The sequence below is a fragment of the Sphaeramia orbicularis genome, chromosome 13 (genome assembly GCF_902148855.1).
Source record: "Sphaeramia orbicularis chromosome 13, fSphaOr1.1, whole genome shotgun sequence".
NCBI lineage: Eukaryota > Metazoa > Chordata > Actinopteri > Kurtiformes > Apogonidae > Sphaeramia > Sphaeramia orbicularis.
This window is the reverse complement of record NC_043969.1, coordinates 14,676,371-14,698,990: the sequence shown is the minus strand read 5'-3', so window position 1 is coordinate 14,698,990 and position 22,620 is coordinate 14,676,371. Positions and strand designations below refer to the sequence as shown.

Here is a 22,620-nt window from a genome sequence, read left to right as displayed (position 1 = left end):
TGTTTTTCTGTCTTGGAAAGGAATCAATTTCTGTAACTTTCTTACCTTTGTTGGTTTACTGTGATCTGCTTTTTATGAATATACCTGAACACATCTAAACAAGTTGGATACAGGTTTAAATTGTATTATCGACTGTGGAAATCATGTTCACTACTGTGCTCTGTCTGCTGTTGCTAAGGCTCCATCTCTGCATATCTACAGACTCACACAATGGTGGGTATTTATTTATAAATAACTCCTTGGGCTGCTTCCATCTTCTCTGTGCATACATGTGTAAAAACCAAAAGCAATATGGTCTGTGGTCTGAGAACATCCTGTTGGTCCAGAGTCAGAAGAGAGTTTGGTAAACAGATTTTCTATACACTACCAGAAGGATCTAAAACTATGAGAAAGTTTCTTTGGGGGGACTTGAATCTGTTTTAAAGGATGAAGAAAATGATACTCCTGGTCACTGTGATTGGCTCTAAATTTGCACTGAAATCATTCTTGTCCTTCATTTATCTATTTTTGTATATAACTACTGCTCTCCGGGCCAGATCACTCCTATAAAAGAAATCTTTCATCTCAGTAAGGATTTTAAATACACACACTCTCATGCATTTAAACACATTGTAATTGTCTGCTCTTAGTCTCACTAAAATAGTGACAAACTAATTTTCATGAAAAGGAGAACTTATTTTGAAATGTCACTGTTACCTTTTACATGTAGCTACTTGTTCCCGCCTACACTCACGTAGGCCTCACTGTTGCATTGCCTGGGAATCTTCAAGGTTGTATAGATAAGGCCCTGGTGGCATTTTGTGAAGTGAAAACAGTTATATCTGTAAAAGAAAATATAATGACCAAAAACAACAAAGGAAATCGCATATCACTACAGTTATGCATACACATCCTCCTGAACTGAGCTTTAACACTTGCATTTTTTCTATAATTTTGTGCATTGAGTAAATATTTTTGTAGCCACATCAGAGCTCACAGATCCATATCTTTTATTTGTAAATAACTGGAGAATTTTGTGAATAAACCTAAAAACCGTTAAGGAAAATTCCCTGGTTTCAGTATCGAAAGAACTCAAGATTACTTGTTACATCACATTGAGATGGGAGTGTTAAATATGCTGATATTTAACTAATAGCATGTTTTCCCACTAGATGGAGCCAATGCTGCAGAGTTCCTCAAAATCCTAAACAGCAAAGATTCAATTCAGAGACACCTATTGTCTAAGTAGCAGTATTACAGTGAATAATAATGAGGGGTTTTACATGAATTTAAGTTTAAGTATTCCAAAACAATCAGACAGTTTTGCTCTATAGGGTTTATCCTCTGTAAAAAAAAAAAATTTAAAAAAGACTTATATGACCTATTATAAACCTTTATCTTGCTATTCTTCTTCCCTTGAGTTTAAAGAATAGATCACAAATTACACAGAATAAATGGTTTCACCGTGTCAGACATGTAAGCAACATGTATGTACTTATGTGCAATTAATCCTTTTATTATTATTATTATTATTATTATTATTATTATTATTATTATTATTATTATTAATAATAATAATAATAATAATAATAATAATAATAATAATAATAATAATATGATGATGATGATGATGATGATGATGATGATGATGATGAAAATGGACCCATGAACACCCTTATATTGTTATTAATACACTGTACAGTTTCTGTGGTCCCTTGTGTCTTTGTTACAATTTAATGGATGCTTTTATTGATCCTATATGATGAGTCTAAACATATGTTTAATAGAGACTTGTTTTATAACCTGTTGGAATATGTGTCTGAAACACTGGTATATGTTTCAGTCTTTATACTTTCCATTTAATTTTTATAGTTATATTTTCCAACTGTATTGTTGTATTCTTGGAGAGTTTAAAAAGAAAACAGAGCTTGTTTCAGGAGCTGCATCACAAGTGTTGTATTGACTGCTCATTGGACAGACTTAGTGCTGATTCATCATTTCTGTCCTCTATCCCTGGATGCAGGACTGTGGTATCAAGGTGTTACATTTAAGAGGCTCATCAGCTTATGTGGGATATGGGTCAACAAAGGTAGAGTCACTTTCCAGCTCCAGTTGCACGCTTCACACACTTGTGTAGCATTTTTTCAGTGCTTCTGTCAGGTCTTTTGTGCATCTTTTCATTTCCTAACACATATGTGAAGCGTACACACAAAGACAGGCAAAGACAGATGTGAGACATATACGTAGATAGCGGATGGCAAGATGAGATATGGGTAAAAGAGTCTCAGTCTGCATCTGTCTGTCATACACAGACAGCATTTGTTCTCATGCAACTGCAGCAGCTACTAAAATGCAGTTTTTAAGTATGTTTTACTGAAGTACATGGACTACAGTTAATACGTCTTTCCAACCACTGATAAAATTTTCACATTTACTTAGTTACATGTATACGGTACTAGTTTTTTAATGTCATTTTACAGATTCCATTATAAAATACAAGGTTTACAAAAACTGAGAACACAATAAATGTTCATAATGTAAACTACTGGCAAGATTTATACCCCACCCCCCAAAGGGGAGGCAAGGGGTATTGTTTTTGGTTCGGTGTGTTTCTTTGTTTGTTTGTCAACAAAACTATTGGTTGAATTCATATCAAATTTGGTTAATAGATTGCCAGTGACCCAGAATAGATTTCAGTACATTTTGGGAACAGTAGGTCAAAGTTAAAATTTTTTATGAATTTTCCAAATCTTTATTTTCCCATTTTCTTATAATGGGCAAAATTTCAAATGTCTGTAGCAGCAAAATTCAATTCAATTCAATTCAACTTTATTTGTATAGCCCAATATCACAACAAGGTTATCTCAAAGGGCTTTACAGAGTCAGTTAGAGTAAACAACAGTCAAATGAACAGCAAGAAGATGAGTAGTGTCCAGGGCATCCCCCGTCCTTAGACCCTCCTTCTCGGCAAGGAAAAACTCAAAACCCAGTGGGAAAAGGGAGAAACCTCGGGGAGAACCACAGTGAAGGAGAGATCCACTCCCATGGACGGACAGGCTATAGATGCACCAGGACTGATGGACGTCCATTTGCAGATGTAGTTCTAGTCTACAAGGATGCAGTAGGGTGGGCACATGGGGGGTCCGTCCCGCTGGATGAGACAGGCAGGGGCGAGGAGGCCCATCCACAGTGGTGAGGCCGAGGACGTCCATCCAGACAGGTGGGGGAGGGGGTCAGGACACAGGACAGGGCAGGACACAGATGGGTCAGCGCAGATCCTGCCATCATTGGCTCCCAAGTGGTTACAACTGAAAAAGTAGCCACTCCCCCGGAGGGGAGTGGGGAAAGGGGACATCGGGTGAATAGCACTGCACAAACTAAGTTGGCTAAATATTAAAAATATAAGTGCAGACCAGAATGGTACGTAGAACCAGAAACAGGAGATAGGACTCAGTGCCTGTACTTCCCCCAGCATTCTTGCTCCTAGGGCAGCTTAGACTGAACTATGGGTTTAGTCTGGTTTGAACTAGCCTGACCATAAGCTTTTTCAAATAGGAATGTTTTTAGCCTGACCTTAAATGTAGAGACTGTGTCGGCCTCTTTAATGTTAACTGGAAGCTGATTCCATAAAACAGGAGCTTGGTAACTAAAGGCTCTAGCTCCTACTGTACTTTTACAGACCCTGGGAACTACCAGTAGACCTGCATTCTGAGAACGAAGGGTTCTGTTGGGATGGTACGGCACCAGAGCATCTCTGAGATAAGAGGGGCCCATACCATTAATGGTATGGGTATTGGTTGAATTCATACCAAATTTGGTTTAGAGGCAATTGATAGGCTGACATCAGCACACACATAGACATGATGACATCAGCTGCATACATGCAAGAGGCGGGGTTTTTTGTGCCTGGCACCACTTGCTTGACATTGGTTTTAATGCACTGCTGCCCATAAAGTTGAACTAATTTTATTTTCAGACACATTCCTCTTCTTATTCCCATTTATATATATATATCAGTAATGTCTTTTGATCAGATACAATGATTACATACTGAGTCCCAGTTACACTATATCTATAAAATAAGATAAGGTATGACTTTATTGATACCACTCAAGGAGCATTGTAGTGTTTATAGCAGCAACATACAGAAAACTAAGAGCAGAAGACAGGCACAAACGTCTGAGATTGTAATAGAAAGTTATACTCTTGTATTAATTCATGACCTACTTACTGATTATTATTATCTCCACATTATTATTGTCTACATTACTGAACATGAACTATAACACTAGCACCCTGATGACTGCCCACCAAGTCAGGCTGTCCTTCTCTGATATGCATGGAGGTCACAGCATAGACACATCGCAGCCTTGAAGGCGGGGGCAGCACCTTACAAGAGTGTTTCTTCATCTAAATAAACTGTCACATACACATACAGTAACAATCACTTAGAGTGACTTCCTGAGAGGAGGACCTTTCAGGAAGTCACTCTGATCGGGCTGCATTCTTATACTCTGTCAGATTGTTTCCTTCTGTAGAATAAACTTGATACAAACATATTGGTGTCTGGAAATCAGTTTACTTCTTCTCTCAACCAGAGCAACACAAAATTTCCACCACAAGAGTGAAACAGGAAATATTTTTTAGAAATCTGCTTTTTATAATACTTGTTCTGTACATATACGCATATTATTTACATATGTGCAGTATAGTTGCACATGATGTTGATATTGATATGATATGATATGATATGATATGAGATAGATAGATAGATAGATAGATAGATAGATAGATAGATAGATAGATAGATAGATAGATAGATAGATAGATAGATAGATAGATAGATAGATAGATAGATAGATAGATAGATAGATAGATAGATAGATAGATAGATAGATAGAGAGAGAGAGAGAGAGAGAGAGAGAGAGACACGGACGGACGGACAGACAGACAGATTGTGCATGTTTAAAAACAGTTACATTGACCAAGGTCAGTGATTTCACACTCCTTTAAAATAGCTTTAAATTCACCTATAGTAACAAGTTCAGACAGATTTAAGTTATTTTGCAGGACATTCCATGCAGAGGGGGCAGCATATTGAAATACAGTCTTCCCCAACTCTGTTCTGGCTCTGGGAACCACCATCAATATGTTTTTCTGCGGATGCAGTGCATACTGTTGTTGGTTTTTCCACATATAAGTGTAGAGGTAAGATGGGAGGAGCCCGAGAATACATTTGTAAATGAAAATCAACTGATGAGACCACCTGCGAACATGCAGAGAAGTCAGTCCAGCCGTAGCATACAAAGTACAATGGTGAACGTGATTTCCACAGCCAGTCATAAACGCACAGTGGAAGACAATGTCCAGCTTTATTAAAAGATTTTCAGATGCATTCAAAAAAGGAAATCACCATAATCCATCAGAGGTTAAAAAAAAAAAAAAAAGTAGCAGAAATTAATCGTTTCCTTGTATGAACTGAGAAAGAAGATTTGTTTCTGAAAAGGAAACCAAGTTTTAGCTTTAGTTTACGTACTAGATGTTCAATGTGCTGCTTAAAGGACAGATTTTCATCAATAAAAATGCCTAAGTATTTGTAAGATGACACCATTTGGATTTCATTTCCTTCAGCTGTTTTAAATACAAACACAATAAAAAGAATAAAAAAAAACTTTCAAGAGCGAGTCATACCAGTGTTTCCAGAACTGAGATGTGTAACATACGGCACTATATGCAAGATTAGTCGGCAATAAAATCACGGTATTTTCTGAATGATTCAGGTCACACACAAACTTAAACATCAGATTTCTCAAGACAGACTGCAATGAATTTACATGATTAAACATAAACAATTCACTGGTACTAGTCCATCTGGGCTTTTTTAATAAGAGTCTTAGAGCATCATTGTATGCCACTGTCAGTCTGTGGAAGATGGCCTTTCTATAGTTGACCCACAGATGTGCTGTGTACAGTGGGGTGCAGTATGCTCTAAACAGAGTCAGTTTCACCTCTACAGAACAAGAGGAGAATTTCTGTGACAGTATGTTCGCTTGTGCGTACAACATCCGGCACTAACGATACATGGCCTCGTCATCCGACAAATAAACTGTTCTGATGTGACCCAGGTACTTGACAACACTGCATACATTCAAGATACTCCCAGTTAACTTAAAGTCAGGAAACTTCAATGATCTGTCCTCCTTGGTCTGACAAATCATAATTACTCATTTAGCCAAGTTGTATTCCATATCATGCAGTTACCCATACACATATCATGATATGATATGATATGATATGATATGATATGATATGATATGATATGATATGATATGATATGATATGATATGGCATGATGGATGTGGGAAGGAATGACCTGCAGTATCCCTCCTTCTTGCCATATTTCATGATATATGAAATATGATATGATATATGAAATATGATATGAGATATGAGATATAAGATGAAACGATACGATATGATACGATACGATATGATATGATATGATATGATATGATATGATATGATATGATATGATATGATATGATATGATATGATATGATATGATATGATATGATATGATATGATATGATATGATATGATATGATATGATGGATGTGGGAAGGAATGACTTGCAGTATCCCTCCTTCTTGCCATATTTCATGACATATGAAATATGATATGATATATGAGATATGAAATGATGTGATATGATATGATATGATATGATATGATATGATATGATATGATACGATACGATATGAGATATGAGATATGAGATATGAGATATGAAATGAAATGAAATGAAATGAAATGATATGATATGATATGATATGATATGATATGATGCGATACGATGTGATATGATGTATGAGATATGAAATGATATGATACTATATCATACAATATGATATGACATGAGATATGAGATATGAAATGATATGATATGATATGATATGAGATATGAGATATGAGATATGAGATATGAGATATAAGGTATGAGATATGATATGATATGATATGATATGATATGATATGATATGATATGATATGATATGATATGATATGATATGATATGATATGATATGATGGATGTGGGAAGGAATGGCCTGTGGTTTCCCTCCTTCTTGCCCTGGATGTGTACCAATCTAGTGCTGACGGAGCTGCACAGGACCTCCACACTGTGATATATCGTCGTATGATGGTGGGAGGGGTTGGTCATGATCAAGACTAAATCACATTTTCACAAACATTTCATGAGAAGAAATAAAAAAAATTTGAATCCAACTTTATGGACAACAGTGTATTTTGTTGCCAGTTTTGTTTTGGATCCCCTTTTCTTTTACATTGCATAATAAAACACACTTAGCTGTGCGTGTCAAACTGTCATCCAGTGTTGATGTTGTGGCAACCAGCTGTTCTTAGACTCACTTGCCGGGCTGCTTCTTTACAGGTGGAGTCTTCTCAAAAGAGCTGAAAAGACTGACGCAGGCAGAACGTAGTTGAACTCAGGGGACCTACAAGGAGAGCCCTTCGTTAACTCTAATTACTGCCTCTCCACCGGGGTTCAAATTCATTTCATCTGTGGGACCTGCTGTACCGCTGCCATATTAGACCAATTAAATCATGGTTCAGGTGTCTTTGTATAATATGGCTGAGATGTTTCCATGGCAAGAAAAATGACCTGAACTACACATCACATGTTTAATATCATACATTATCTCACTTGCTATAAGACCTTTGCAGGATCCACTTGATATTTAGTGTCACCTTCTCAGCACAGGTTTCTCTTGTAAACAGGTTAACATCAGTTTAGTTTCACACATTTTCACAGATCTCATAGGAAAGTACCAAAATGTGCAAATTTTGTTAAACTTCTACTCACTCATCTACTCAGACATTATTTCATATAATTATGAATGTGACGCACTCCATGTGAAATCATAATCCCACCTCAAATTGTACCAGAGCGTAATGTATAGAAACAATATAGAGAAGAAAGAAAGAAAGAAAGAAAGAAAGAAAGAAAGAAAGAAAGAAAGAAAGAAAGAAAGAAAGAAAGAAAGAAAGAAAGAAAGAAAGAAAGAAAGAAATGAAAAAGGAAATTCTGTATTAGTTATTTAATGGGGGAATAATAAAAATAAAAATAAAAACTTACTAATAAAAAACATATAGTGAGTTGAGAGAGACAATCACAATCCATAAAAGACATGACAAACTGTGAAGCTGAAACTGAAGCACTGTTTATCTGTTAAATGTTCATTGTGGTCAGTTTCAGATGCTGCAGCTATTTCATAATTCATAGTTTGAGTTATTGTTTGTTCAGTATTAATTGTCAGCCTTGTAAATCCAAGCTGGACTGACTGTACATATCCTGACCAAGGAAAACAAAATTCTCACTTTGTGCAGTAATCTACACCTGGCTTTTCTGCTTCCGTCCATAATAATATACAACCTAAAACATTATAGCCTCAATGTCGTCTAAAATTAACATTTATTTGCATCATAGTATGACAAACCATTACATGACCAAAAACAAACTAATTTTAGCAAAAAACTGTCTCCCATTTGAATCTCTGGGGTCGCCAGAAATTTGTGATGTTAAAATGGGGTCACAAGCAAAAAAAGGTTGGAATAAGGAATACTTTATTACATTAAAAAAAAGTTCAATTTTTCCTATTTCAACAAGGCGTGTTAATAAGGGCAGTCTTTTTTGGGGCACTCTTTCCACAGACATTTAACACATCAAAGTTCATGATATGTAGCTGTATTTTGTAATATGTTCACATGATTAAATAAACAAATATACTCATCTAACCACAGGTTGTGTTGTTCAGTGTATTTGTACCTTATGCAAGCAACTCAGATCAATACAAACTGTGACAGTGAATTATCATTAATTACTCTACATCCAGCTGAGTAAACTATTTATTTTATTTTATTTTTTCAGGCTAGTCCTTCAACATCACAGGTGTCCAACATGCGGCCCGGGGGCCAAAACCAGCCCACCAAAGGTTCCAATCTGGCCTGTGAGATGAATTTACAAAGTGCAAAATGCAAAAATTACCCTGAAGATATAAACAGTCAAGGGCACCAAACTCAAAAATAACAGCATAATAACCTAAAAATAATGACTCCAAATTTTCTTCTTGGTTTAATGTGAGAAAAATAATAGGATATTATGCCTATAAATAATGACAACACCAATTTTTTCTCTTTTATTTATTGCAAAGAACATTCAATTCTGAGATCCTTCAACAATAAAATGTCAATAACCTGAACAAATATGAACAACCTGGAATGTCTAAAGAAAAATAAGTGTAATTTTAACAATATTCTGCCTATTTTGTGTCTTGGTAGATCTGTAATGCACATGCATAATTTGAGGCATAATATTGATAAAATTACACTTATTTTTCTTCAGAAATGTCACTTTTTTCCAGTTATTCACATCTTTTTTGTTTTGGATATAAATAGTTTAATCATTTAATGTTATTTTTCGCACTAAAAAATTTGGAGTTGTCATCATTTATAGCCAATAATGCTATTATTTTACTGGTCCGGCCCACTGGAGATCAAATTGGGTTGAATATGGCCCCTGAAAGAAAATGAGTTTGACACCCCTGTTGTACATGATACAGGCCCGTGTTGAATGACGGGATGTGGCTCTATGGTCTCACCAGTCTGCATGATAACAAGGCTTTCAGAGTGGACTAAGGCCTGTGGTCAATCCTCTTATTGTATGCCTCACTGAAAATGGATTAGCGAGTATCACCTACGTTTTGGCCCCGGGTCACTTTGGAGGGATTTAACTGAATGGGCCTGTAGCGGACACTGGGCTCCTTTATTGATAATAAATTAAATGCTCTTCTATTTTTAACACTGAGGCCAAATACAGCATTTTCCTCGGATACTGCTTCACAAATTTGGAATATGTGACTTCTTGTCTTTATTACTGGAGTGACAGCAGCCTCAGGACCAGATATGCTGCTGGTGAACAGGGCTGTGCGTGGAAACCCACTGGAGCCTTCAGAGGCGCTGACTGCGGGACCTAAGTAGCTCTCCAGGGTGCTGAAGTCGTCTCCAAACGCGACAGACGCAGCTGCCGAGCGTTGCCTGTCACTTTCCAGTCCTTGATCCGAACACAATGACTTGGATGCGGCACCGGGATCCTGGGAGTGAACTCTGTAGCATGGTTAGGTGACTATTTACATGAGGACAGAAAGACCCTGGAGGACACCTGCAAGATTGTCTAAAGTTGTCCTGAAATGGCATTACAAATGGTAAGTGAAGTGTTTCAAATGCAAGTCATGTATTAGTCATGAATAAGGAGAGCGTTTAGGTTATGTATGTTTCTCTCGCAGGTGTCTGACGTGAACTCAATTCACCAGTGAACACAAAGTTTCACTGGCTCGGAAACACTGGAAGGACAATGCAACATATTCCTTCTAATTTTAGAGGGGCACTATGGGAGTCCAACCATCCATGTATGCCCATAGTTAAAAGCAGACCAACTTTAACGACACTGCCCTTCTATAACTTCTTGTTATGGATCTTCCTTGGGCTTTTGACTTTCCCTTGTTGTGTCCGAGCCTTAATTTTCAAAGTGGGGGTCCTGGGGCCTTGGAACTGCGACCCCATCTACTACAGAGCGCTACCGGTTGCGGCCGCCAGACTCGCTGTAAGCAGAATAAACGGAGATCTAAATCTGGATCTGGGCCTGAAAATGGACTTTATTATCCTCCAGGAGCCTTGTGAGACCTCTAAAGCTCTCACTGCGTTTATCTACTATGAGAAGATGGCGGATGCGTTTGTGGGCCCCACAAGCCCTGGATACTGTGCTGCAGCTTCACTGTTGGCCCAGAATTGGGATAAAGCCATTTTCTCCTATGGCTGTGTCAACTATGAACTGGACCGCGCAACTGGATACCCGACTTTCTCCAGGACGGTTCCGATTCCCACTGATGTGCTGTTCACAGTGTTCAAGCACTTCAGGTGGGCTAATATCGCGGTGGTTTCGTCCAATGAGGATATCTGGATGGATGCAGCTGGGCGAGTGGCTACTGCTCTGAGGAACAGGGGGCTTCCAGTGGGTCTGGTTACATCTATGGGTATTAATGACACAGAGGTGGACAGCACATTCAGGAGGATCCAGGCTGCAGGAGAGATCAGAGGTGAGTCTGAAGTGAACTGCATTAAGGTGATGAAATGACCAAAACTAATAATCTATGTGAAATTCAAAACCCCTGAACATCAAAGATTTATGTCATCAGCCCAAAGGAAGTGCTGGAACTTATTGCATTAATTCTCACTCATGTTACTCTTTTTTGATTTAGTATTAACATTAAGGACATGCAAATACTCTTACTAGCAATGCATTTGTCCACAAGTCACCTAATACTAACTTCAGCATTTCCATTGCACTGAATTTGTTCATAACACACTTCCTTTGGTGCATTCCAACTCTGCATTTGTGTTTGTTTCAGTCATCATCATGTGCATGCATTCAGTCCTGCTCGGAGGAGAGCAGCAGGCTCTTTTTCTTCTCAAGGCACAAGAAAAGGGCCTGACATCAGGAAAGTATGTGTTTGTGCCCTACGACACTCTCCACTACAGTATGCCCTACACCAACGTCTCCTACACACCCCTGCAAAACAACAGCAGGCTGAGGGAAGCTTATGATGCTGTGCTTACTATCACTGTTGCATCTGAGCCTTTGTCCTTTAATGAGGCGTTCAGTGCTGCAAAAACATCTGAGGAAGTAACGCTGGCTGTGCAGCCCGAGCAGGTAAGGGTTATTTGTATAATCCAGTGAATTAAACAATGATTTTACTCTGGTCAGTTTGTCATAAAGCAACAGTCACTTACACTAACGTATATTGGAGAAATCAAATACCTCACACTGGAAGCAGCTGAAGCATCGTTAAGCTTTTACAGGGAAATTGTAGTGTTTTATCCAAAATTACAAAGAAAAAGTAATTAATTTGCTTCAATGACTGTTAATAAACCCCTGGTCAAAGAATGGTATAATTACAGATAGTTTCCTTTTATTGCCCAAATATAAAACCTGCCAGAAAAAAATGGCAAAAATGTACCCACTGATGTAAACATGAATGGGACTGAGCCACCACTGTGTCTTATGTAAAATCAGATTAAAAACTAAAAGTTCAGATTCTCTTGATATTGTACCAAAGTGCATTCTCAATTCTGAGAAAAGTTACTGTAATTGTCTTTTAAAGTTAATATCATTCCACCACATCTTAGCCAGGGTGAGCACATCATGGGAATCCCCAATATCCTGACTATTTAGAATGTGCTTATTATTAACATTTTTAAAGAAAATCAGTATATATTTATCTCTTTATAGATATATATCTTATCTAGACATATATTTACATTTATATCTTTCCTTTGACCTCATATGGCCCACAGTGAATATCACTATTTCACTTCTTATATCAAAACCATACTGTTCTTACTGCTTTTTTGCCTCTGTTATCAATGTTTTTGTCAGTTTCAATCTAAATCCTTTCATTTCTTAATCAAATCACTGATATTTTGCATTTAAAACAATTAAATTAATGCATTTACATATCATTTCTGGTGTCTTGTAGGTAAACCCACTTTTTGGGACCATCTATAACAGCATCTACCTGATGGCCCAGTCGATCCACAATGCCAGAAAATCTGGCGTGCAGCTGTCAGCGTCAAATCTGGCTTACTTCACCAGGAATACAACTTTCAGTGGCTTTAACCAGGTGGTTAAGGTGGATAAGAGCGGGGAAATCAAAACCAACTACGTCATCCTGGACTCCAGCAGGGGAAGTCGACTGTACCAGACATACATAGTGGATTTAATGTCTGAAGAGCTTCGGTTTGGAGGAAGGTCAATTAGTTTTCCAGGGGGATCACCTCCACCGTCTGATTCGGCCTGCTGGTTTGATCCAACAGCCGTATGCACAGGAGGTAAAGGGTTTTTTTATGGCATCTGGATACTCACAGCCCTAAGACATGCTCATTTTACTATGGGCCTCATTTCCTGCCGTGTTTCCTGTTTTCGTCCTCAGGTGTAGAGATTGTCTACATCATCGTGGTGTTCGTTGTGACCTTCTCTCTAGCTCTGGCAGGGCTTGGTATAAGTCTTTATATAAGGTACTGCTAGAACACCAGATTTTTCTTTTTATTTCAGTCATGTCTTCCACATTTTAATAAGTGGATAGGTTTATCATCAAATGTCCTTTCTAAATACATCAAACATTGTGTAAAACTGTATGATTGTCATTGACATATAGACTGGATTGTGGATCCCATCCTCCTACTGCTACGTGAAAATAATAAACTAAAGCTTTGCTGTGCTAATAATGATAATCACAAAGATGGTCTCTGAGATAATCTAGTTGAATCCACCACCACTAGTTGAACTGATTTCCTTAACATGCCTGAATCTCATTGGCAGGAGGAGACTCCAACAAATCCAGCTGGTCAAGGGTCCCAATCGGATCATCCTGACCTTAGAGGATCTTACTTTTATTAATCCTCAGCTTAGCAAAAAGGTAAGTAACTTTAAATGTAAAATGCAAAAACATTAGGTCAAAAACCACAAAACAGAAAATGTTGTGTTGTCATATGCAACATAATTCTAAATTCCCTTTGCATGTATAAGATTTAAGTCTTTTCTTGGTGTTTGATGTCCCACAGAAAATTACTCTAGAAGATCTGAGTGAGTCTAAAAGTGCACTGGATGACAAATCTGGAGACCCCTCACACTCTGTGAACAGCATGCAGACTGCAACTCATGAGACCACCAATGTTGCTGTGTATGAGGTAGGATCATCATCACTACACTGCTTCAGCCTTTTTATCTCCAATAAAAAAATTTTAAAAAAAACTTTCGGTACCGTGTCTGTAAGAAGATGAGGCAGCTGATGTTTGTAAAATATATATATGTTCTGTAACCATTTTCTTTCAATAGTTGATTCAATATATGACTTAATGTTGGCTCATCTTATGAAAAATACGTTGAAGTGGTAGTTTAGTTAATAATTTTAATTAATTATTGTGTTCCTTTTATACAGATGCTCAGTTTTGTCGTGTTTTAGAAAAACAAAAGGATAAAAATTCATGACCTCTCTTCCAGGGTGACTGGGTGTGGCTGAAGAAATTTGAGGAGGGGCATTTCAAAGAAGTGAAACAAAGCACTACTAAGATATTCACAAAGGTAGTTTTTCACAAATGATTTAAACTAATGATTTAAATAATACAAAAACTTGATTTTGCTTACTATTGAGGGAAATATTAATAAACTAGGACACACTACTTAACATTTTTCCTCCTATAATACTACTAATTAGCATACTGTAGCATAATTCTTTCTGCATTTCCAATTATCTATTTTCTCAGATGAAGGATCTAAGAAATGAAAACGTCAACCCATTCCTTGGCTTCTTTTCGGATGCATCCATGTTTGCAGTTGTGACGGAGCACTGTTCTCGAGGCAGTCTTCAGGACCTGCTGAGGAATGAGGATGTTAAATTAGACTGGATGTTCAAATCCTCACTTGTGCTCGACCTTATTAAGGTAAAGCTGAGGTTTTACTGCCTAGTTTACCCAGCTTGCTTTTTAAAAGGTAGGTTTTGTGTTATTTGTGAGTAACAGAAACATCTTTTTGCTTCTAGGGCATGAAATACCTCCATCACAGGGATTTCCCTCATGGAAGACTAAAATCTCGTAATTGTGTGGTAGACGGACGTTTTGTCCTCAAAATTACAGACTATGGCTTTAATGAGCTGCTAGAGTCTCAGAATGCCCCTTATGAGGAAACCCTACCTGAAGGTAAAAAAAAATAACGGAAGAATTATCTGGTGTTAACTGCTGTTTAAATGTAAACTGATGATCAGATTTATTCTCTAAAAATAGATCTCTCTGTCAAATCCAGACTATGTTTTTAGTCTCATCACAGAGGACATTATTGTATGACTGATGTCAGTTTCTATCCATTGTTGTTTTTTTCCTCTCAGAGCTATTTTGGACAGCTCCGGAGTTCCTCAGAGACCCTTTGAGTGTCCGTAAAGGAACCTACAAAGGGGATGTTTATAGTTTTTCTATCATCCTTCAAGAGGTGGTGGTCAGAGGGCCACCGTACTGTATGCTGGGTCTTCCATCTGAGGGTGTGTACATGTCAGACATCTGTTTTAAAGATGTGGTCAGATACAGATGTAGAGTCAATTTCAGAACTGTTATAGTATTCTGATGCATAACCTAGTTTGACACGTCCTATCTACTCCATCGTCTCCCCAGAGATTATCCGTAAGGTGAAGAAGCCTCCTCCTATGTGCCGCCCCACTGTGGCCCCAGACCAGGCTCCTCTGGAGTGTATCCAGCTGATGAAACAGTGCTGGAGTGAACAGCCAGACCGCAGACCAACCTTTGATGAAATCTTTGACAGGGTAAGTCTGCAGGGGCATCAGAGGAACTTACTATTTTGAACCTCCCAGTACCGTACATTACAGTCTGTTAAAAGTAAACCAGTTAGATAATTACTCAGGACAACATTAAGCTTTAAACATTTAATAAATTAATAATAAATTAATCAAAATTGGTGGCATTTCTGTGTGCCCTGTATCTAATAAAACAGAATCAGACAAATCCAACTCTGCCTGGTCTATAACATTATAGCATTTAAAGATTCATCTCACTTCTCCTTTTTAACATGTTTTGTAACCAGATTGTTATTTTCTCATGTATTAGTTCAAGATAATTAATAAGGGCAAGAAGACCAACATCATCGACTCTATGCTGAGGATGTTGGAGCAGTACAGCTCTAACCTGGAGGACCTCATCAGAGAGAGAACAGAGGAGCTGGAGGTGGAAAAGCAGAGAACAGAGAAGCTCCTCTCTGAAATGCTTCCACCGTGAGTTACAACACACACTTATACATTAACCCTTAAAGACCCAGTGTTACTTTTGTGGCAGTTCCCAAAGGAATTTTTCCTCTAGATTTAACCTTTCTTAAGTGATTTATCATCATTTATTATAATATTATCCTCTGTATTTTGCATGAAAATCAGTTATTTTCTTATATTATTTTACTGATCATGTAGATGTTCATAAAAGCCCAGACTAAAGTTCAGGGCTATTACATCTAAAACAGAGAAAAGTAAAGAAAAAGTGACTTTTTCAGCAAAAATAAACCAAGTGTCTCCATCCACTGTCATTCATCAAACTCCATGGGTTTTACTCGTGAATTAATGTTGTAGAAGATGACGGTGTTTCCATGTTTACTACAGAGCCTCTGAACATCCACATAGGTCATATCTGCTGATCATGAAAAGATGAGAACTGCATTTTACACCAATTATTTATTTGTATTGATAGGATTAGTGGATCAACAGGTATTAAACATTTTAGATCAGTTGATGGTTTTGGTCGATGGTGGATATTTGGGTCTTTATGGATTGATATTCTCAAGAAAAAAAGTGTAATTGCCTAACTTTCTGAATTTGTCTGCTTCTCTGACTTCTAGCTCTGTGGCTGAGGCTTTGAAAACCGGTGCAACGGTGGAGCCGGAGTACTTCGACCAAGTGACAATCTACTTCAGTGACATTGTGGGTTTCACCACCATCTCCTCACTCAGTGATCCCATTGAGGTGGTCGACCTTCTCAACGATCTTTACTCGCTATTTGATGCTGTTCTCAGTAATCATGATGTCTACAAGGTAAGAGATGGCCATGACAAGACTGAACTGAATTACCAACATGTGTTTCTACATACATGACTGGAATGAAATAAATATGTTGATGTTTTCCAGGTGGAAACCATTGGTGATGCTTATATGGTAGCATCAGGTTTGCCAAAGAGAAACGGCAACAAACATGCAGCTGAAGTTGCCAACATGTCTCTGAACATCCTCAGCTCAGTGGGAACCTTTCACATGCGGCACATGCCAGACGTGCCCGTCAGGATACGCATAGGAATCCACTCAGGTGGGCCAAAGTCTCTAATATTCTGCTTTAATTAATTCAGTTCATTTAGCAGCATTTTATTTTCACAGTAGGGGTGACATTTAGATTCTTCTGTCATTGTTACAGTTGAAAGGTTTTAGGCTGCACCAACATGTTACAGTCTTACTTCTCATGTGAAATACTTTAGTTGTGTATTAAGAAAGGTGTTTTGTTTTTTTTTCCATTGGGCCACAATTTGATAGTAACCTTCCGGCATACTATAATTCAAAGGATCTGTGACTGGAGACTTGTGCCAATTCCAGTGTTTGTTTGGTTTCTTTTTTGTTTGTTTTTTGTTTTTTTTGGCTGTTCTATAAATGAGGCTAATGATGTTCACTTTGTCTTCTGTTAATGTGATCATGCTTTTCTTTTTTTCTTTTTGTTCAGACAAGGTAAAAGCTATACCTTGTCTGAACAAAAGAAAAGTATAATTGCTCTATAAATACTTATGCCTGCTGTTGTCTGGTGAGTGGGTTAAAAGTATTCACCCCCTGGGTTGTTTTCCACATTCAATAGTAAAAATATAGCCCTGTGATGAACTGGTGACATATCCAGGGTGAACCCTGCCTTCGCCCAATGGTGGCTGGTACAGGCTCCAGCACCCCTCAAGGATAAACCAATTCATGAAAAAAATGAATGGTAAAAATTGAATCATTGTAATGTAGTTTGCTGTAAAAAAAAAAAAAAAAAAAATATATATATATATATATATATATATATATATATATATATATATATATATATATATATATATATATATATATATATATTGAAACTGTCACACTAGAACATCCACCTCTTTGTCTTTACACCATTGTGTCCATGTAGCTTTCACTGTGTGATTCTGGTCATGGTCTGGCTGGACGCCAATTCTTTTCCTAAGTTGTAGTTCTGTCACAGACTGAGTCAGATTGTCCTCCAGGATTTCTTTGTTTTGCTGCCTTTTTTTTCCCCACTCTGCATTTGCAAGCCTTGGTCCTGGGGTGTTTGTGGTGATGTGCATCTAGCTTAATTTATTCAAGATTCAAGATTTCTTCAACAGTGACTTCTCTGATAAAGCTTTGACTGGTGCAGAACCAGTAGTTGTCATATCCACAGTCCCTCTTATCTCAGCTGTTGAATCTTTTTCTTCCTTCATGGGGTCTTGGGGGCCTCTGTCATTTGTCTCCATCACACATTTGCAGATTCTCACATGAACCATATTCCTTTCATTTCTGAACTGATTTAATGAACTTAAGCTGATGTTCAGTGAAGAGGATAACTTTTTCACTTATACTTTCCTTTTCTCTGACGTGCTTGGACTGTCCTTTTTTCTTGATAATATAACTGTCGCTAGGAATTAACCAGTTACTGAACCAAACACAGGTGTCTTCATATACAGTCATTTGAGACACATTTTTTACATTCAGGTGATCTCCACCTTATTAGTTCTGAGACTATTAGCACCGATTGGCTGGACTTCTGTTGAATTAGGTTAGTAACTCTCAAGGGGTGAATATTCGTTCTACATTTTTAACAAAAAAACAAAACAAAAACAAAAAAAAGATTTGTTTCGGTACTTTTGTAAAAGTAGTAAAAGGAAAGCATACAATACTTTCATAAGCATTCTATGTGATACCTGGTGTGCATTTTCATCTTCTGACTTTTTTTTTTTTTTTGCTACGCTAATTCCTGCATACTCTTAAATACTTACATTAAATATAGAAACTGTTATATTGGAGTTGTGTTTGTCTCTACACAGGGCCCTGTGTTGCTGGAGTGGTAGGTCTGACCATGCCTCGGTACTGCCTTTTTGGTGACACCGTCAATACTGCCTCTCGAATGGAATCCACTGGGCTGCGTGAGTATTCTGTACAGAGCCATATCATATTTTACTGTTTACTTGTTTGTTTTTATTCTTTTAATCTTCTTTTTACCTTATTTTTTTGTAACATTCTCTTCTCAGCTTATAGAATCCATGTAAATATGAGTACTGTGAAAATCCTTCGTTCACTTAATGAGGGTTATAAAATAGAAGTCAGAGGCAAGACAGAACTAAAGGTAAGACTCTCAAATACTCACAGTAAGATTTGTTACATGGTTCTGTGCTATATTTGATGCTGTTTGTTTTTCTTTAGGGTAAAGGGATTGAAGAAACATATTGGTTGGTGGGGAAAACAGACTTTACAAAGCCTTTGCCAAAACCGCCTGAAATCAAACCAGGGTAAGAGGACACTGATTTTCTTTGCACTCTCAAACTAAATTAGAAAATGGAATAATACTGTATGTATTCACAGTTTAATAATAGTGAAAAGAATGAGATATATTCCTAGTCTGACTTAAAATCGCATTGTACTCGGAGACAAAATGGTAAATATCATGTAACTTCATTTGTAAGTCAAATATATTTTTAAGACGTTTTCCATGACTTTTAATTACTTGCCAATGATATACTTTTGACTACAAACTGTAACTATCCACATTACTGCAGAGAAGACAATCACGGGCTGAATCCTGAAGATATAGCTGCTTACAGGAAAAGAAAGCTGAGAAAAAGGCTTGAAACGCAGGAGGTAGAGACCTGCATACCAGCTGGTGTTGTGTTGTGTTACTGTGGCTGTTACTTTGATACGAGCAGTGATTTTAACGCTTGCTGTTCACACGCAGCCCCTGAGCTTGCACTTACAATTTCCTTTCACTGATTTCTAAATCTTATTGACTGTTTTGTGATCAACTTACCTTGTTAATCTCTTGATCTTATCACCTTTCACATCTTCTTAAGCAGATTGAGGAAAGCCCTCTGTTTATTTCATTCACATTTACGTTGCTGCTATGCTTTCGTGATTTATTGGATTTGTGACCACATTTGTCTGGGGTTTTTTTTGTTTGTTTGGGTTTTTTAGACCTTTGTGGTATGTGTCTATAATTTCTTTGTGCATCTTTGTGTTACTTTGTTTACTTTGTTTACTTGAGCTTTTCTTTAAAACAAATATGTCTTTACCAGGGACAACTGGCAGGAGATGGTGACAGAAGAGATCAAGACAGTTTTTCGCAAAGCCAGTCGTCTGGTGGACAAACAAAAGATCTGAATGAGGGGAATAGAAGAAAATATGTGAAGAAACAATTCAGAGGAGAATATGGAGCATCAAGAGAGGGACTTACAAACACAAAGACGGGCTGGGAGGAGCAGACAGAGGACAGAGAACACCTGCCAGCCTCTCACTGTGGCTTAATGCAGACTTTTTTAAGAGGATTGTCCATGGACTGGCTAATCTGCCTGCAGCCAGCACAGCAGAACATGACGGTGCTAATGTAATGAGAACTGTTGCATTACCTGCCTATGCACCTACTGAGGGTAACACGGCAAAGGTACAACTGTCCTAAATGGAGGATGCACTCATTCACTCCTCTCTGCACTCACTGACCACTGAGTGGTCATCTATTGCAGGGAAACCAGAGGTTCACCCATCACAAGATTGAACACCCCAAACGCCTATTTCAGTTTTTTGTTTCTGGCAACAATATCTTGCCTGTTTTTTTTTTTGTTTGTTTGTTTGTTTTTTTTAGTTCAATGTGAAAGCTCATAAGGTTTTACTTGGACAGAATACAGATGCAGGGCTGGGGCTGTTACTTAGCTATGGCTGAATGTTACATGTTATTAGTCCTTCAAAGTTGAAGGCAATGGCTGCTAATGTATATAATTATCAAGAATAGAATGTTAACACTTGACACTTTAATTTCTACTGTTCAAGGAGAACAGAGAGTTAAAGCAGATTGATAGCGGGGTCCAATCATTAAGTGCAGTATAATTTATCTGCTATTGTTCACATTGTATGTTGAAAAATGCCACTTTAGTGAATAGATTACACAGCTTTAGCTATTGAAGCACAATCTGACACATGTTTACACGCAGCAAGACCCCTTACATTGGTATTTCTTATTTTATTTGACAAAGTGAATAACTGATGACATGCACGTCATGCGCAGACCCAAGGAAAAGTTGTTCAGAACTGTCCAGAAGTCCAGTCCTGCGAATTACTATCAATACTGATTTACCTGAACCGTTAAGTAATTTAATCATCAAATAACAACCCTAATAAAAGGGTGGCAGTGCTTGAGAAAACATATAAAACAAACAAATGAAAAAGATTGCAATGCTTTCCAATGCTTTCTTCTTTTACAAACGGTGAATTTATCTGAATTTATTTGAAGGTATTTAAGCAGAACAAGGTACTGTGTGCAAAGTGCTTTACTTGGTTTCAGCATAGATCAGTGCTGTTTTACCTACCGTACATTTTTGGATCATATAAAATACTCCTGCTACATTCAGTCAGGTTTGTTGGGTTATTTCTTTTTTTATGTCATTTTCCAATATTAACCATTTAAAATATTGCTTTAACTATTGTTAAAAAAATAAATTGTTTTTGCACAGATTAGATCCATGTTAGTGCATTTCAGAGTCAGTTTCCATCACAGTTGCAGTTTGTTTGAGCTGTGGCCAAGGAGCTGCTGAACAGTAACATCTACTGTTCAAACTGAGACACTGCAATTTAGCGCTGAATGGATCTGTTTTTGTGTGGGGAAAAAAAAAGCAGGCTACAGTATGTAGATGCTTGCTGCATTGTATTTAATAAAGCCATGTAGATGTAAAAGGAATACCTGTGAGCACAAATTAAAAATTATGAATCATAAAAAAATAAAATAATAAAAAAAATCAACAAATATTTAAACTATTATTTTTTTAGGGGCATATTTGTAAAAGTATATTTTCCAACCCAATTATTTATTTATTAACATGTAAGAACTTGATGAACCACGATCCTTAGCCATATATTTATTTTAATTATAATGTTTGGAACATTCCCTTTTATCTCAAAATATTAATGCTGGCTATGAGAGTAGTTTCCTTCATCCATGTAAAATAAAATCAGTTATGTACACTTGTACATCATGTAATTTATACTGTATGTTGTTGTATGTCTTGTACAATATATTATCATTAAAATGCAAACAACTGCATTTATGTAAATATAACAAAAAAATAAATTTAACCTTTGATTTATAAAACTCTTTTTTTCTTTTTCATCAGTGCATTGTACAGTTTTTAACCAGTGGGTGGCACTGTGGGTCTCACATGGAGGGCTTTAAATACTCACAGACTGGTTATGTCACATTGTATTCAAAGTCTTCAAGGTTTTTAGTGATGATGCATACTTTAACATAGGTTAAAGGATGCAATTCTACCACAGGTAAAAATACAAACCACATGACATGTTATGTAATTTTTTTTCTTTTAGGTTATAATCAAGCTGAAAAATTTAATTCCCCATCACCATGAGGACCCTGAACTCCAGTTTCAGTGCTGCCATATTTGTCTTCGTCTTATTTGGGACATTTCAACAAAGATTGCATTGGTGGTTTTATTTAGGCTGGTAGTTGTCTGAGAAGTGAAGCACAAAATTCTCTGGATGATTATCTATCAGATTAGTGACATGAGGAGAGGGCTGTCATTGTCAAATCCCTGCATTCCAGACCTAGGAGGACTGTTTGACCTCCAGCGGACTGGAAAGATTGTTATCCTTTTCTACTGAGATCACATTCCAGAGGACATATAGGTCTGTATGGATGGTGTTCAGAAATGTTCTATAGAAAAGGAGTAAACAG

The 22,620-nt window shown here is 37.3% G+C and overlaps 1 protein-coding gene across 1 annotated transcript; it reads left to right on the top strand.

The window, feature by feature from the left end:
* The first annotated feature begins 9,785 nt into the window (after positions 1-9,785).
* gucy2f (guanylate cyclase 2F, retinal) lies at positions 9,786-21,642 on the top strand. Its single transcript, XM_030152964.1, has 19 exons — positions 9,786-10,259; positions 10,341-11,150; positions 11,463-11,764; positions 12,591-12,942; positions 13,044-13,128; positions 13,433-13,529; positions 13,675-13,800; positions 14,114-14,194; positions 14,377-14,553; positions 14,652-14,808; positions 14,994-15,143; positions 15,274-15,422; positions 15,724-15,887; positions 16,499-16,691; positions 16,785-16,959; positions 18,719-18,817; positions 18,923-19,017; positions 19,095-19,180; positions 19,961-21,642. Exons 2-19 carry the CDS (start codon positions 10,409-10,411, stop codon positions 20,043-20,045), a joined length of 3,315 nt encoding a protein of 1,104 aa, XP_030008824.1. The 5' UTR covers positions 9,786-10,259; positions 10,341-10,408; the 3' UTR covers positions 20,046-21,642.
* Positions 21,643-22,620: the final 978 nt, after the last annotated feature.

Excerpts from the sequence above, each read along its gene's own strand:
- gucy2f (XM_030152964.1), top strand. The coding sequence starts at position 10,409 with ATGCAACATATTCCTTCTAATTTTAGAGGGGCACTATGGGAGTCCAAC. Across the intron at positions 13,530-13,674 it reads ATCCTCAGCTTAGCAAAAAG|AAAATTACTCTAGAAGATCT; the intron begins GTAAGTAACTTT and ends GATGTCCCACAG. Across the intron at positions 14,554-14,651 it reads TTGTGCTCGACCTTATTAAG|GGCATGAAATACCTCCATCA; the intron begins GTAAAGCTGAGG and ends TTTTGCTTCTAG.